Source organism: Ovis aries, chromosome 2 (assembly GCF_016772045.2).
Source record: "Ovis aries strain OAR_USU_Benz2616 breed Rambouillet chromosome 2, ARS-UI_Ramb_v3.0, whole genome shotgun sequence".
NCBI lineage: Eukaryota > Metazoa > Chordata > Mammalia > Artiodactyla > Bovidae > Ovis > Ovis aries.
The window spans coordinates 224,759,969-224,776,335 of record NC_056055.1 but is presented as its reverse complement, the minus strand read 5'-3'; the positions used below and the strand labels follow the sequence as shown (position 1 = coordinate 224,776,335).

At 40.0% G+C, this 16,367-nt stretch overlaps 1 protein-coding gene across 2 annotated transcripts in view; it reads left to right on the top strand.

Moving 5' to 3' along the window:
- FARSB (phenylalanyl-tRNA synthetase subunit beta) overlaps positions 1–16,367 on the top strand; it is a 72,069-nt gene that overhangs the window by 44,077 nt on the left and 11,625 nt on the right. For both annotated transcript variants that reach the window (XM_042244305.2, XM_004004962.6), the window contains one exon: positions 2,444–2,599. In XM_042244305.2, the coding sequence (XP_042100239.1) occupies positions 2,444–2,599 (156 nt within the window). The remainder of the gene's footprint in view (positions 1–2,443; positions 2,600–16,367) is intronic.

Genomic DNA, 16,367 nt, shown 5'->3' with positions numbered 1-16,367 from the left:
ATTAAAATATTCATTTGTTTACTTGGATGTCTGGAAGGCAAAAGATATTGTATATTTTATGCAAATTATGGCTGTGAGAATAAGTCTGTGGAAGAACTTTTGCTCAATACATGCTAATATGAAGCAGCTTTTTATTTTGTTTGTTCCCCCAGATAGACATTAATTTGTTCTTTTTCTAATTTGAAAGGTAAAATGAAGCCAACGTTTGTTGTTTATGTAGAGCAGCAGTGTCCTCCAGAATTTATTAAAGGGCCACAAGTGTGTTTATCTGTTAGAAAGTTAAATGATCTCCAATGAATTTGAGTCTGTCTTTGTATGCTAATTTATTCATAAATTAGTTTTAAATTTTTCTAATCATCACTACAGATACAAAACAGTCCTATCACGCCCCTAGACCCACATGTTGTCCCAATGTAGTCACATTCCCCCACCTCCCATCTAACTCTGGTGACTATCTTGTTCTCTGTAGCCTTGAGTGTGTGCATGCTAAGTCCCTTCACTCGTGTCCAACTCTTTGCGACCCTATGGATTGTGGTCCTCCAGGCTCCTCTGTCCATGGGATTCTCCAGGCATGAATACTGGAGTGGGTTGCCATGCCCTCCTCTAGGGGATCTTCCTGACCCAGGGATCGAACCCGCATCTCTTAAATCTTCTGCATCCAGGTTCTTTCCTGCTCGTGCCACCTGGGAATCCCTCTCTGTTGCCTTAGTTTTCCCTTTTCCAGCATAGACTTACATTGTCCACTTACATTGCTGTATAAAACTGGCTTCTTTTCATTCATCTTAGTACCTTGAGATACATCTAAGTTATCAAGACTACCTTATTGCTGAGTAGTATTCCATTGTATGGGTGAACCAGTTTGTTATCTGGTCATTTGCATTTTTGCGATTCTTTTAAAAATTACATTTGTGGGACTTCCCTTGTGGTCTAGTGGCTAAGACTCCACACTCCAGTGCAGGGGGCCCAGGTTCAATCCATCCGTGGTTAGTGAACTAGATCTCACATGCTGTAACTAAGACCTGGCAAAACCAAATAAATAACTTTTTAAAATATCGTAAGTTTGTTCTGATTTTCAAAGTAGAAAAAAAAATTAAGGAAGGTTGGAAAATAGATAAACTTTAAAAAAATTAATCCTACCCAAACATTACCTCTGTTAACATTCAGGTACATTTCTTTACATACTTTTTCCTGTGAATGGAATTTTTTGGTTTGTGGTTACATTCACGTAGTTGTATCCTTCTTAAATTGCTGTTTTTTTCATACTTTAATTGTGATGTGTAAATATGACATAGATAACTTAAAAAGATTATAAAGCAGACACTGGTTTAACCATCCAAGTTAAGAAATGGAATGTTGCCAGTGTCCTAAGCTGCCTGTAAGACCCATCTCTATCGTATCACCTTCCTTTACCTGGACAATCACTGTCCTGACTTTGATGACAGTCACTTCCCTGGTAGCTCAGTCAGTAAAGAATCTGCCTGCAGCACAAGAGACCCAGGTTCCGATCCCTGGGTCGCAAAGATCCCCTGGAGAAGGAAATGGCAACCCACTCCAGTGTCCTTGCCTGGAACATCCCATGAACAGAGGAGTCTGGTGGGCTGCAGTCCATGGGGTCACAGAGTCGGGCAGAACTGAGCAACTAACACTTTCACTCCCTTACTTGTTTCATAGTTTTCCAACCCGCCTGCACTCTTTAGACAGTGTTACTTGGCTTTGTTTCTTTTTGAACTTCATGGCCTCCCTTTTTTGTTTCATTTACCGTTATAAGTATTTGTTCTAGCCCTACTATAATGAATCTTCATAAAGGTGCTTTTTGGAGAAGGAAATGGCAACCCACTCCAGTATTCTTGTCTGGAAAATCCCATGACAGAGGAGCTTGGCGGGCTGCAGTCTATGGGCTCCCAAAGAGTTGTACACAACTGAGTGACTAACACTTTCACTTTCAAAGATGCCTTTTAGCCACATAGTATTCTGATGAGTGATTGTGTTGTAACTGTGTAGCCATTTCCTAATTTGGGTTGTTTCTAATTTTCACTGTTGAAACTAATGCTTTATGTAGAAGTTATAGCTTTCTGTATGAATCCTTTTTTTTGTATTTAAGATTATTTCTTTCGGATAGTTTTCTGCCTTAAAGAGTATGAAATTTTAAGGCTCTGAAAAATGTTGCTAAATCCTAAACCAGTTCATACCACAATGAAGCCTATTGTTCATGGGCCAGCCTTGAGGGTTTTCCATACCTCCCCCGAGTAAAAACAAACACTTCAGGGAACTTGATGGTTGAAAAATCATCTTGTCTTTCTGAGGTTGATTGTTTCTCCGTATGCTTACTAATCGGTGTCCTTTTTTGTTGATTTTGCCTGAGTTTGTGTTGGGGTAAATCAGCTTCTTAGGTGATGATTAGCGTATCCTTCTGACCATTTCTTTTATTTTTTTATTTTTTCAGATGTGGGTGCAAGAAACTACAGGCATCTCTGTGCTGTTTATTACAACAAGAATCCTGGGTTTGAGATAATCCATGGGCTTCTGGATAGAATCATGCAGCTGCTTGACGTGCCTCCTGGTGAAAAGAAGGGAGGATATGCGATCAAAGCATCAGAAGGTGAGACAGATCCATTGAGTCTAGAGTCAGCAATGCCGTAATGAGGAGCCCAAGCCCTGTTTGTGATAAAACTTTTTGGCTTGATGGCGGAGATGGGGGACGACAGGGAAGTTAGGAAATAGAGCTTCATATCAATTCGGTCCAGTTCAGTCACTCAGTTGTGTCTGACTCTTTGCAACCCCATGGACTACAACATGCCAGGCTTCCCTGTCCATCACCAAACCCATGTCCATTGAGTCGGTGATGCCATCCAACCATCTCATCCTCTGTTGTCTCCTTCTCCTCTTGCCTTCAATCTTTCCCAGCATCAGGGTCTTTGCTAATGAGTCAGCTCTTCGCATCAGGTGGCCAAAGTATTGGAGCTTCAGCATCAGTCCTTCCAATGAATATTCAGGACTGATTTCCTTTAGGATTCAATGGTTGGATCTCCTTGCAGTCCAAGGGACTCTTAGGAGTCTTCTCCAACTCCACAGTTCAAAAGCATCAATGCTTTGGTGCTCAGCTTTCTTTATGGTCCAACTCTCACATCCATACACAACTACTGGAAAAACCATAGCTTTGACTGGACAGACTTTTGTTAGCAAAGTAATGTCTCTGCTTTTTAATATGCTGTGTAGGTTGATCATAGCATTTCTTCCAAGGAGCAAGCGTCTTTTATTTCCATGGCCACAACTGCCATCTGCAGTGATTTTTGAGCCCAAGAAAATAAGTCTGTCCCTGCTTCCATTGTTTCTCCATCTACTTGCCATGAAGTGATAGGACTGGATGCCATGATCTTCATTTTTTGAATGTTGAGCTTTAAGCCTACTTTTACTCTTCTGTTTCACTTTCATCAAGAGGCTCTTTAGTTCCTTAAATCAATTAATTGTCCATATTTTCTAGAAAAACCTTTTTTTCCTCCAGCATTTTGAGAAAATGCTTTTCAGAGCTGTTCCAGCACCACACAGTATACTTTTGTTCTGGCTGAGTGCTGGTAACCTCTAGTTACTGGCACCGTCAAGCCATGGCCAACCCACAGTCCTAACTGGAAACTGAGAGAACTTCAACTCATGACTTATGCTTACAGCCACCTATGTGAAGCCTTTAAGAAAAGGGAGAGAGAGTTGAAGTTAGGCTAGCTTAATGGTATATAGACTCCTAACACGCTAGTTTCTTGTCTGAGGAATTCTGAAATTTTTGCTTTTCATATCCCTATATCTTGAATCAGTATATTTTGTTAGACAAGAAATCCAGAAAAGCTTGCAAGAAACATTTTACCACTTTATTTCCACTGTTTACCTGACAGTTTTATAACTCTGGCATCTTAAATTTCTGTTGGAAAATTCACTTTTTCTTGAAGTGTTATTTAGCAGTACTTGCAGTGGTCTGAAATTTGGGGGGATATATTTTTGTTTTCCCCTTAGATTTATTTTTCTTAGTCCTCAAAGATAGCTTTTTACTGTTGTCTATTTATTTATGTTTAATTTGGAAGCTTATTTGAAAATGCAGTAGCCCTAAATAGATGAGCTTTTTTAAGTTGAAGATTTGTGGAGTTACATAAATTTTTTTAATAAAATTGAAAGATTACATATTGCAGGGAGTTACAGCCTTCTGTCACACCTCTCATTAACAGTCATCCAGTGAAGATATGTATTATTACACTTATAGAATTTTCAAGTGTTGGAAGTGGGTCTTGGAGTTCATCAGGTCCAGTTCTTAGTCGGACAAGTACGGGAGCCGAGGACCGGCAGGTTAAGTGAGTTGTGCTTGGTCACACGTGTAGAACCCAGGGCTCCTGCCTCCCAGTGCTCTGTCCACAGGGCCAGGTTGCCTGCCTTTATAGTGGGTTTCCGTACTCATTCACCAACTGACGCTTCTAGAATTCTGCTTTAAGGTCTGGTCATCCATGTTAACAGCAATCTGAGAGCTGATGTGACACCCTTTTTTTTTTTTTTTAAACCTTCTATACAGTCTCTTCTCAGAAATTTTATATTTCATATAGAGATTAGCTGGATAAAAATCTGTTCACTGAAACATTGTGCCATTACGAGATTAACTTTATTTCTTGCTTGAAAGGTTGCAAAGATCTGACATGAAACATAGGAGCTTAATTTGTTGTGGCTATGACACTTTTATATGCAAAAGTTATACTAATGACATTTCCATAAGCCGTAAACCAGTGTCTTAATCATGACTCTCCTGCCTCAGTCAGTTCCTTAGAGGTATTTCTCAGAAGAATCTGAGCTCCCAGTCGTGAGATAGGCTACATGAAGCCCGAGTAAGTAGGATACAGGTCATTCTGTCAAGGGACCTACGGGGGAATGACCGTTGCACACCAGCTCTCACACCTTGCTGCTAAGGCCAGTGCCTTGACGTTTCCAGAGAGGGATATGGTGTAGCTTCTTCAGGGTGTCTGGGAAAACACTAGTGAGTTTCTGGGAGGTCACATGAGCCTTTGAACGAATAGGTGAGAGACTGGAAGCAAGGCAGACCACTGGAGCAAAGCCAGAAATGATGGGAAACAAGGCCTAGTGCAGTTCTATTTGACTATAGGGTAAGGAAGAAGCTTGGGACCACAGTGTCCTGAGTGCTAGGATAAGGAATTTCAGCTAATTAACTGGAAAATTTTGAAGCTGCTGCTACTTCCCCTCCCCGCCCTTAAGTGAGTGATATGATTAGATCTGTACTTTGAAGGGATTAATCTGACAGCAATATGTAAGTTGGATGGCATAGAGAGTAGAGGGGAAGAGAATGGTGGAAAGGTGTTATAGTATGTTTTAAAGCGGTGAGAATAAGAATTGAACTTGAATGTTGGCCAAAGCTATTGCAAGGAGAAGACTGATTTAAGAAACTGTATGAAGGTAGAAGCTAAAGTTCTATTTTTAACATTCTAAACCTGTGAAATTATAATTTTAATCCTTATATCTTTTAGCATCAAGACAATACTTAATTTTTTTAATATATAGATGTCTGTTTTGGTTTGGAGAGAGTATGTATGTGTGTCAGAAGTTGCATTCATAAACTGTTACCACTTATGATGTGGTTGTAGGTCTTCATGTTCAGTTTTTTAGCCGACTTGTTATTGCTATTTGATACAGAGGCCATATGTGTTTTCTTTTGAATTTACTTTGGCTCTCAGAATATTATAATGTTTTATTACATTTTGATTAATGACAAGCATGACTACCTTTTTTTGTTTTTTTAATCTTTTTTTCTGATTGCCTTCTTTTTTTTTAACGGTTAAAGAAACGGACCTAAAGAAGTGCCATTGTTAGAGTAAGTCAGCAGTAAAGTTGTATGAGTTCTTCATCTAAAATTTCATATATATTTATCTCCTGAGTAAATTTCTACACAGGAGTTTGGTTGCTGAGGCATGTTTAGCTATATCATTTCCTCAGGTTTATTGTTAATTGCATATAGTTTTTTCTTCTTCAAGAAAAGGTCTTCTGAGTATCAAAATGTCAAGTAGAAACAGATGAAGAGCTACCGTTTCCTGCCATTCTTGATCACTGCGCTGTCTTCTGTTACTCTGGCATATGGTTTACCTTTTAATAATTAAAAGTCCCTGGTGGCCCTGCCATTGTAATTGAGCAAAGTCTGGTCACCAGAGAGCCATGCTAATGTCAGTTCACTGGCAGGTGTACCCAGTCTCTCTCTGTCCATTCTAGCAAACACCACTGACTGCCTTTCATGCTGCTTTGTTTGGTGGCAGAGGGGGAACAGACTTGATTCCCCTTTAAGAAACTTGGCCCTGTCCATTGTGAGAGAAATCTGGAGACTCATTTCACTGATCATCACATTGATCCCAGGGAGTTCTGGTGACATTTGCATGTAACCTTGCTTGATGCAGGCAGCAGACCTCTGCCTCCCCAGAGTCTCTGAGAAGCACTCTTGAGGCCTGTGACTGCAGCCACCGTTAGAAGCCATAGGCGCTTAGTCTCACATAGTTTTTATTTGCTGAGCATCATGGCAGTTAAGAATACAAAAGGAACTAGGATGTCAAACTGCCAGTAAAATAAAGGCAACCATTGAGTGGGAAAAAAGAAAGCAAACCTTTAACCTTTTGAATCTGCCTGCCAGTGCAGGAGATGTGGGTTCGATCCCTGGGTCGGGAAGATCCCCTGTAGAAGGAAATGGCAACCCACTCCCGTATTCTTGGCTGGAAAAATCCCATGGACAGGAGCCTGGTGGGCTACAGTCCATTGGGTCACGAAGAGTCAGACACGACTGAGTGACTGAACAATAGAGCATTGTGAGTGCTTCAGACATCTCATAGTGTTTCACTGGCATCAGATCAGGTCATTACAGCATATGTATATGCTTTTTTCTCAGACTTCTTCCCTCTGTTTTTGTGGTTTGTTGCAAACTAAATTATGTATGTTAAAATGCATTTGTCCTTTTCAAAAACCACCTCTGGGCAAGGAAAATTCCCAGCATTTTTGTGTTTACATCAGTTATGTGGTTCCTGGGCAAATTATGGTGAAAATCACTTCTTATAGAAGATTGCATTGACTCAAGTGTGTGTGTGTGTTTTCCCCTTTGTTACTATTTCAGTTTTGTTTATTCATAAATCTATGGAAAACATCAGTTTAACCTGAGACAAGATGGAAAAACAGAAGTTTTAGTACTTTAGTTTTGACAGTTCTAATTTTCATGCTGCTCAGAATCCATTTTGTGAAATGAAAAATAACCTTGCAAGTAATAGGCACATTTAATCCTGTACCATATGTACTTATAGAGGGTATTTAAATACCTTCTGTTAGTGTCACCTAATGATCGTTGATTTGACCTGTAGGTCATGACCTTTTCCCTCTTTCAGGACACCTGGGAAAGATTGCAGATGCTAAAAAATATGGGTGAAATTGTGACGTCTCCCCGGTCTTCACACTGGTTTTTAGTATAACATGAGCTTGGAAATACACGAGAATCGTATATATTGAACAGTTTCTTGGAGTAAAAGTGTCCCGTTTATAGTCCCATTTATACAAGACATCTAGACTGGAAGAAGGAGTGATCTTTGTGGCATCTCCAAATTTTTAGTACTGTCAACAAAGACTGTTAAAGGCACCAATTTTAAAAGAAAAAATGTTTGGAAGTTTGTACGCTTCTGACCTTGTTACTGTGTGTAAAAAAATGTCCTTCATCCTCTGATTCTCTGCTTTTTTGCATCCTGATTCTCTACTTTTTGGGTGTTGGAGGCAGGCTTTCAGATACTGCTGTTTTTGTTATCTTCTTTGTGGGCTTTCTTAAGTGCAGTATTAAATGCATCAGCAGGAATCACCCCACATCCAAGCAACAGGATGACATGGGGCCAAGGTGCTCATAAAAGCCTCAGCTGTGATCATGGTTCACGTAGTCCTGAGTTTCCTTTGTTTGTTTTTACTTTTTATTTATTTATAGAAAGTGTTCTTTTTGGCTGCGCTGGGCTTTCATTGCCGTGAGAGCTTTTCTCTAGTTGTGGCAAGCAGGGGCTACTCTCTAGTTGCAGTGCATGGGTTTCTCGCTGCGGTGGCTTCTGTTGCTTTGGTCGGAGGTTCTAGAATGCAGGCTCAGGAGTTGCTGTACTTGGGCTTGGTTGCTCCAAGGCATGTGGGATCCTTCTGGACCAAGGATCGAACTGGATGTCCCTTGCATTGGCAGGCAGACTCTTAACCACTGGACCATGAGGGAGGTTGTGTTCTTGAGCGTGCTTGTTTGTTTCCTTGCCTCACTCCCTCTTATACGTATGAGGCAAAGTTCTCTCCATGCGTGCTCAACACCCCGTGCTGTTGGTGAGCTGAGGAACCCACTTGACGACTCAGTGCTCGGTGCTGAGGTGGGTGCTGCACACCGTGTCACTTGAATGTCTTGGTGGGCTCACTTTCCCACCTGATAGATCTTATTGAAACACAGTGTGTCTCAAGTTTTTTTTTATTATCACTCCCTTAAGAAACTTTTTAGACTTTTTCCCTAATTGCCCCTCCATAAAATGTTAATTTATAACAGTTTATGCAAGAGTATAGCATTAAAAGCTATGCAGCAGATACAAAGTTAAATGTTAGTAGTTTTTTCATGCAAGCTGCTTGGCTTGAAGGATCTCAGTTCCCCAACCAGGGATTGAACCTGGGTTGCAGCAGTGAAAGCCCAGAGTCTTTAACTACTAGGTCACCAGAATTTTCTAATTTAACTGTTGACTTAAAAGTACTTACTTATTCTTAATCCTGAACTGAATTTTAAAAATAAGGTTTATACTTTTTTACGTATGAAGCCCAGACATGCAGACTGGTGTGCTACAGTCCATGGGGACGCAAAGAGTCAGACATGACTGAGCAACTGAACTGAACTGAAAATGTTAATACTGCTGGTATATTGCATATTTATTATGTACTCCATGAATATCTGGGCTTCATACGTAAAAAAAGTATAAACCTTATTTTTAAAATTCAGTTCAGGGTTAAGAATAAGTACGTACTTTTAAGTCAAGAGTTAAATTAGGAAATTCTGGTGACCTAGTAGTTAGGACTCTGGGCTTTCACCGCTGGGACCCAGGTTCAATCCCTGGTTGGGGAAGTGAGATCCTTCAAGCCTAGCAGCTTGCATGAAAAAACTACTAACCTTTAACTTTGTATCTGCTGCATAGCATTTAATGTTATACTCTTGAATAAATTGTAGTGTATCAAATTATACATGCCAGTTGGCGATTGATTTAAATACATAACTGTAATCAAAAGTTTTTTAAAAACATTCAAAACTCACTTTTCCAGTGAAAGTAAAACACTTGAAAATTTTCTTAAAAAGTATTTTCAGAAAAAAAAAAAAGTATTTTCAGTGAATTTAACTTTTCCTTGGTAAGAGAAGATAACTTTTAATTAGCTGGTAGTCAGGTGAAAGTGTTAGTTGCTCAGTCATGTCCAACTCTGCAGTCCCATGGACTTGTAGCTCGCCAGGCTACAGTAGTCCATGGGATTTCCCAGGCCAGAATACTGGAGTGGATAGCCATTCCCTTCTCCACGAGATCTTCCCAACCCAGGGATCAAACCCAGGTCTCCTGCATTGCAGGCAGATTCTTCACCCTCTGAGCCATCAGGGAAGCCCCTGATAGTCAGGTATGTTGATGTTTTTTCAGTGCAGCGCTTGATGTACTTAATGATGTGTTGCATAATAACTCTTTAAGTTAGAAACTGTTTTTATTTAATTCTCAAAGCCTGAGCTATGGACAGAAGCTCTCAGAATCATACATAAACAGCATCCACAAGGCAGCCTATGGTGGCTCCTGGCACACGCAGATCACCTCTTAACATGACCTCGAAGTTGAGCACTTGATACAGTCTTCCAGTCACAGGACCTGAGCCACCTGTCACCGTGGTTATGGAACACTGGTCTTGCACACATTAGTTATGTTTTCCACACCAGTGCTGCTCCCGTGAAGCCCAAGACAAGCCAGTGAGACGAACTGAATACTAAGGAGAACAGTTTTGTTAAGTAGGGTTCAGCTTTGGGGGTCTCTAAACCATTGTAATGTAAGATTGTTTTCATACCTGCCTCCCCCACCAAGAACCAGTTTTCATCCCCCATTGAAAGTGCATGCTGTGACTTACAGTGTACTTTGGAGTTACTTCAGTTTAACTGTATGTGCTGGGCAAAAAAGAGAGAGAAAGGTATTTTTGTTTAACACCATATACTCCTTTTTTTCCTGCTTCTTAGACCTTGGCCTCCACTGTTCTGTAGAAAAGACTATGGCCCAAATACAAAGAGATGCAAAAGAAATTCATTTTGCAGTTTCAGGGACCCAAATCCTAAAAGTTGAGATGGTTTTTAGGGTGATTTGTACTACTCAGGTTTTTGGGTTTTTTTGGTCCTTTTCTGATTCTTTTCCATTTTAGCTTTTACAAGATACTGAATATAGTTCCCGGTGCTGTACAGTAAATCCTTGTTTATTTTATATATGGTAGTATGCATCTGTTAATCCCATACTCCCAGTTTATCTCACCACCTTCCCCTTTGGTAGCCGTCAGATTGTTTTCTTTCTCTCTGAGTTGGTTTTGTAAATCAGGTCATTTGTACTGTTGTTTAGATTACACATGTGATAGAATATTCGTCTTTCTCTGTCTTCTCTTAATATGATAGTCTCTAGGTCCATCCCTGTTGCTGCAAATGGCATTATTTCATCCTTTTATGGCTGAGTAGTATTCCAGTGACTTTATATGCCACATATTCTTTGTCCATTTATCTGTTGATGGACATATAGGTTGAGTCCATGTCTTGGCTATTGTAAAGAGTGCTGTATGAACATTGGGGTACATGTATCTATTTTAGAGTTTTGTTCAGCTATATGCCTAGGAGTGGGATTGCTGGATCATAAGGTAATTCTACTTTTAGTTTTCTGAGGAACTTCCATACTGTTCTCCACAGTGATGTACTGTTCGTTTTTCTCCACACCTTCTCCGACATTTATTATTCATAGACTTTGATGGCCCTGCTGACCGTGTGATGTGATATCTCATTGTAGTTTTGGTTTGCATTTCTCTGCTAGTTAGCAGTGTTGAGCGTATTTTCATGTGCCTGTTGGCTATCTGTATGTTTTTGGAGAAATGTCTGTTTAGGTCTTCTGCCCAATTTTATTGGGTTATTCTTTGTTGTTGTTACTGAGTTGCATGATCTTTTTGTACACATTGGATATTAATCCCTTGTCAGTCACATTGTTTGCAAATATTCTCTCTCAGTCGGTAGGTTGTCTTTTCTTCATTTTGTTCGTGGTTTCCTTTGCTGTGCAAAAGCTTCTATAAAAGTTTTGAAACAGTTACAAGCTTATTAAAAAAAAAAGCAGACGCAATACTTTTTTCTGAACTGTTTAAGAGTAAGTTGCCAACCTATACCCCTTAATACATTAGTGTGTATTTCTTGCAAACAAGGACATTGTGTCCTCCATAACCAAAATATAATCCTCAAAACCAGAAAAATATCTTTCATGTTAATGTTAACCCCATCTAGTCCTTACACCGTGTGCAAGTTTTATCAGTTATCCTTTATATCACAGAATCACTTGTTGCCTTTAGCTGTCACGTCATGTCATGAGCCTCCTTCTGGAGAGTTCTAGAATAGTCTCTCCTTGCCTTTCATGACCCTGACACTCTTATTTCACAGTGTGTCCCTCAGGTTGGGGCTCTCGGGTGTCTTCTCCCCAGCAGATTCGAGTTAGGCATCTTTGAAAGGATGTTGCGGACGTCCTGTCTTCTTGGCGCACCCTGCCAGTGGCACCCAGTCTCTGTTTTTCTCACAGCTGAGGAAGTCAGCTTGACTCACTTGATCAAGGGTTTCTTTACTGTCAACTTATTCCTCTTTCCCTTATTATTAATAGGCGTTTTGGGGAGAAGAGCATTGAAATTATGCAAATGTTCTGTTCCTAATCAGTGTTCCTATATGTTTATCTGTCTCAGTACAGATTCATTATTTCCCATTTTATCCAATGTATTTTGTTGTTGTTCAGTCGCTCAGTCCTGTCTGCTTCTTTGTGACCCCATGGACTGCAACATGCCAGGCTTTCCTGTCCTCCAGAATCTCCTGGAGTTTACTCAAACTCATTTCCGTTGAGTTGCATCCAACTGTCTCATCCTCTGTCACTCCCTTCTCCTTCTGCTTTCAGTCTTTCTCAGGGTCTTTTCCAGTGAATCAGCTCTTTGCACCAGGAGGCCAAAGTATTGGAGCTTCAGCTTCAGCAGCAGCAGCAGTCCTTCTAATGAATATTCAGGGTTAATTTCCTTTAGGATTGGCTGGTTTGATCTCCTTGCTGTCCAAGGGACTCTCAAGAGTCTTCTCCAGCACCATAGTTCAAAAGCATCAGTTAATCCAGCAGTCAGCTTTCTTTATGGTCCAACTCTCACATCTGTACATGACTACTGGAAAAACCATAGCTTTGACTAGATGGACGTTTGTCAGCCAAGTGATGTCTCTGCTTTTTAACATACTGTCTGGGTTTGTCATAGCTTTTCTTCCAAGGAGCAGTGTCTTTTAATCCGTTACTTATTCTGATGCTCATGTTGTCCTCACTTTGGCCAGTGGGAATCCCTTCAAGCTGGCTTCTGTGTCCTTTTAACATGTTCCTATTATTCTTTATTATTGTTAGCATGCTCTTGCTTTGGGCATAAGAGGATATTCCAGGCTTATCTTGAACTTTCCATTGTCCCATTTCTCCATCCTGGTTCCTTTTAGTGGGGAGTGGTGTCTGAAAGCCAAGATTTAGGCTTCTAGGTGCACACAGACATACCTGTATCTACTAATTTACTCCTATATCTATGTGTTTTGAAAACTATAAGCCCATATTAATATCTCCATTCCAGTTCAACACCTTAGGGTTCATTGCAGTTTTCTCCCTTTCAGTATTTGTACCTCACTTCTCCAACAGTGAAAAACCCAGTTCCCATGATTCGTCATTTATTCACTTACTTGCTCATTGCCCCTGTTTGTAACTGAACCCTCTCTTGTACCCTTAGTGTCTGCCCAGCTCATCACTCACTCTCAGACTCTAGCGGCCCCATGCCTTTCCACTTGGGGCTGCCCCCTCTCATCTGTGGATGCCCTCCCTGCCCCCTGTAGCTCTGACACCCAGTGCCCACCCCAAGAATGGGGATCTCTGCCTTCCTTGGCCCCTTTAGGGCTAGATTATTCTGGAAGCGGGGAGAGGACTTTGTAAGTCTTAAGGAACTTTCCTTGGCAGGGAGGCTGTTACTAAAGTGAAAGGGAGAAAGTAGTTATATATGGTGGTGCTTTTTTGGAAGTGGGTTATAATATAGGAGATATATTTCTGGGCTCATCTTATATAGTTTCTGCCTTAGACCTGGAGTCAGCTGTATTGCCAAGTGGCCCTGGTTTCCTTAGTGAGAAATCAAATTTAGATCACAGTCTAGGCACTAAGGTTGCTCATTGCTACTGAGTGAGTCTTTGTTTCTAGGACTTTTTAAAATGCAGAGCTGAGGAAAACCTTTTTGTAAAAAAAATCCTATTTTTTAAAGAAAAGCATTGATTTCATATGGACAGTTCCAGTTTATATTTAGGATTAGAGGATTTTTACTTAATATGTTGGGCTTTATAAGGTTTTTTTTTTTTTTCACATTGAAAATCTTGGTTCCTGATGAATTTATATAATTATTCTATCTATCTTTATTCAGAATAATAGTTATTATTACTAATAATATAATTGTTAGAAACAGTTTAAAGCTTTATCTTCAGTTCTTTTTGTATTTAGATAGCCTACAATAAAGTACATTTTGACCATTATTTTCCTAGTATTTTTCTTTTTCTTTTCTTTTTTTTTTCTTTCAGACATTTATTTTTAGAACATCACTGATATTTCCCAGTATTTTTAACAGGCAAGACTGTAGAAGCCTTAAACAATGCTTGTGCTGGTATTTTGTAAATCTCATATTAATTCAGAGTCTGCTTTGTTTAAAAATGAGAAATGCTTATTTTACTGTGGACTCTGGGGCAGTATGGAAGCAGAACCTTAATCAAGTATCTATTAATATCTGTCTTCTCTGGAGTTTCTTTCATCTGGCAGCACATTTCTCCTGTCCCCCTGTTAGGCTGCCTTTAGAGAGATAAGACTTCTATATATTATATCATTGCTGGAATCCCACAGATTAACATTCATTTAAAGCATTCCTGATAATTTTCTATAAATGACAGGCAGGTCTGACTTCATTCAGGCAGGTCCCTGTTGTGGTTTAGATCTTGATGAATTAGTTTGCTTTACCTTAGTATTCATTAGCTGTGGTCTGGTCTCCCCCTCTTGAGAAATAAAGTGTAATAGTCACTTGGGTGACTTGGACAACCTGTCCCCCTCCTAGAAACATCTCCAAGCACCCACCAGCCCTGGTTGGTCGTGGGTCAGGGTCAGGAATGTCATTGTCTTGCCGGGGGTTCTTCGAGGCCAGATAGGCTGCGTGTGAGGTGGGTGGTTTGTCTTCAGATCCCAGCCCTCCAGCACTTAAAGCCTTGGTGGCCCATCCTATGTCTTAGTTTTTCCTTCTTCCATTCCTTCCTACCCCTCCAGGACTCTCATTGTAAACATTCTGCCTTTTTTTAAAAAAGGAAAATTTCATTTCAAGAAAGGATCTGACTTGAGGTTCAGTTGATACATACCAGTGTGAACTTGCTTTAATTTTTAGCACTTTCTCATTGTAAAAGGAGAAAATTTGGTCCCTTTATGGAAATGTTAGGTTATTAGCTTTAAAAAGGGTGGGCCCCATTTAGTGGAATAGAAAAAGTTTCTCCACCTTCTGAAACGACACCTGTTTGACAGCCACGCACACACTTCCTTATGTTTAGGAACAGGGGAAAGGAGAAATGTGGGAAACAGCAACACGGCCCAGTATATTAGCAAATGTTGTTGTTGTTTAGTTGCTAAGTCGTATCTAACTCTCTGCAACCCATGGACTGTAGCCCATCAGGCTCCTCTGTCCATGGGATTTTCCAGGCAAGAATAGTGGACTGAGTTGCCACTTCCTTCTCCAGGGGATCTTCCCGACCCAGGGATCGAACCCAGGTCTCCTGCATTGCAGGCAGACGCTTTACCATCTGAGCCACAAGGGAAGCATCAGCAAATAGATAGACGTCAATTAATTATTTGCCTTTCGTTAAACAGTAAACTGTGACTGTAGTTACAGTATTTTTATTTTGAGTGATGTTGAAGCCAGCCATAAAGAATAAATAGTTGAGCAAAAATAGAAGATAAAATGCCTTGCTCTGAATGTCTCTAGAACTTCCTATTTCCTGTTCTGTAAGACCAGTTTTGATGTGCCCAGTATTCATCAGTAGCTGTTAAATGTTTTATCAGTGTTGTTATCACAGCCACTGTAGCTTGGTATTCTTTTTCCAGAAGACAAAGTTTTCTGCTCATTCTCTTAATTCCCAAAGGGTCCTAGCTTGTTTATGAATTGTATTCTCTGAGCAAAGATTCTCCCTTAGAATTATCTTCCTGGACTGCTTTGATGCCTTTTTTTTTTTTTTTTCCCCGGTTCCACTGGTGGAAAAAAAGAGAAATAATTGGTACTATACAAGGGACAATTTTTAAAAAAAATCAGTGTTGTACAGAGCAAGATCAGTTCAGTTCAGTAGCTCAGTTGTATTTGACTTTGTGAGCGCATGGACTGCAGCACGCCAGGCTTCCCTGTCCATCACCGACTCCCAGAGCTTACTCAAACTCATGTCCATTGAGTCAGTGATGCCATCCAACCATCAGTATAATCTTATATTTAGTTTGTGGTTTGTTGGTCCTACTATTGCTAGAAGTCCATCGTTTAACATTTTGATATGTAATGAACTATACAATAATTAGCATTGTTTTACTTGTGTGGTACTACCTTTGGTGAAGAAAGAGCAAGAAATATTAATAACATATATGTTACAAGAACCGTATTTGTAGTAATGAATAACTGGAAACACTGCCAAGATTAAATACTTGAAAAACAGTTTGGCAAATGACATAATAGATATAATGGAATGTGATAAACATGTAAATATAAACTAAGCTGGAAAAGCAGATGTTAAGATGATACAAATTCTTACTGAAATGCAAGGGAAGAATATACTTTATTGGGCCCTAGGGGGCATGATCGCCAGTGAGGTATCAACTGTGATGGGTTATAACAGTAACAGTAACTCCTGTGTGTTGGGTCAGGTTCTTCTGTAGTGTTAGCCCAGGTGATTTAGGACTTAATCTCTTTGTGCCAGTTTCTTCATCTGTAAAATGGGAATGATAGTATCTGTCCTGTCTCTACAGGGAGAGACAGACTAAGAACTTGGAAAGCATTTT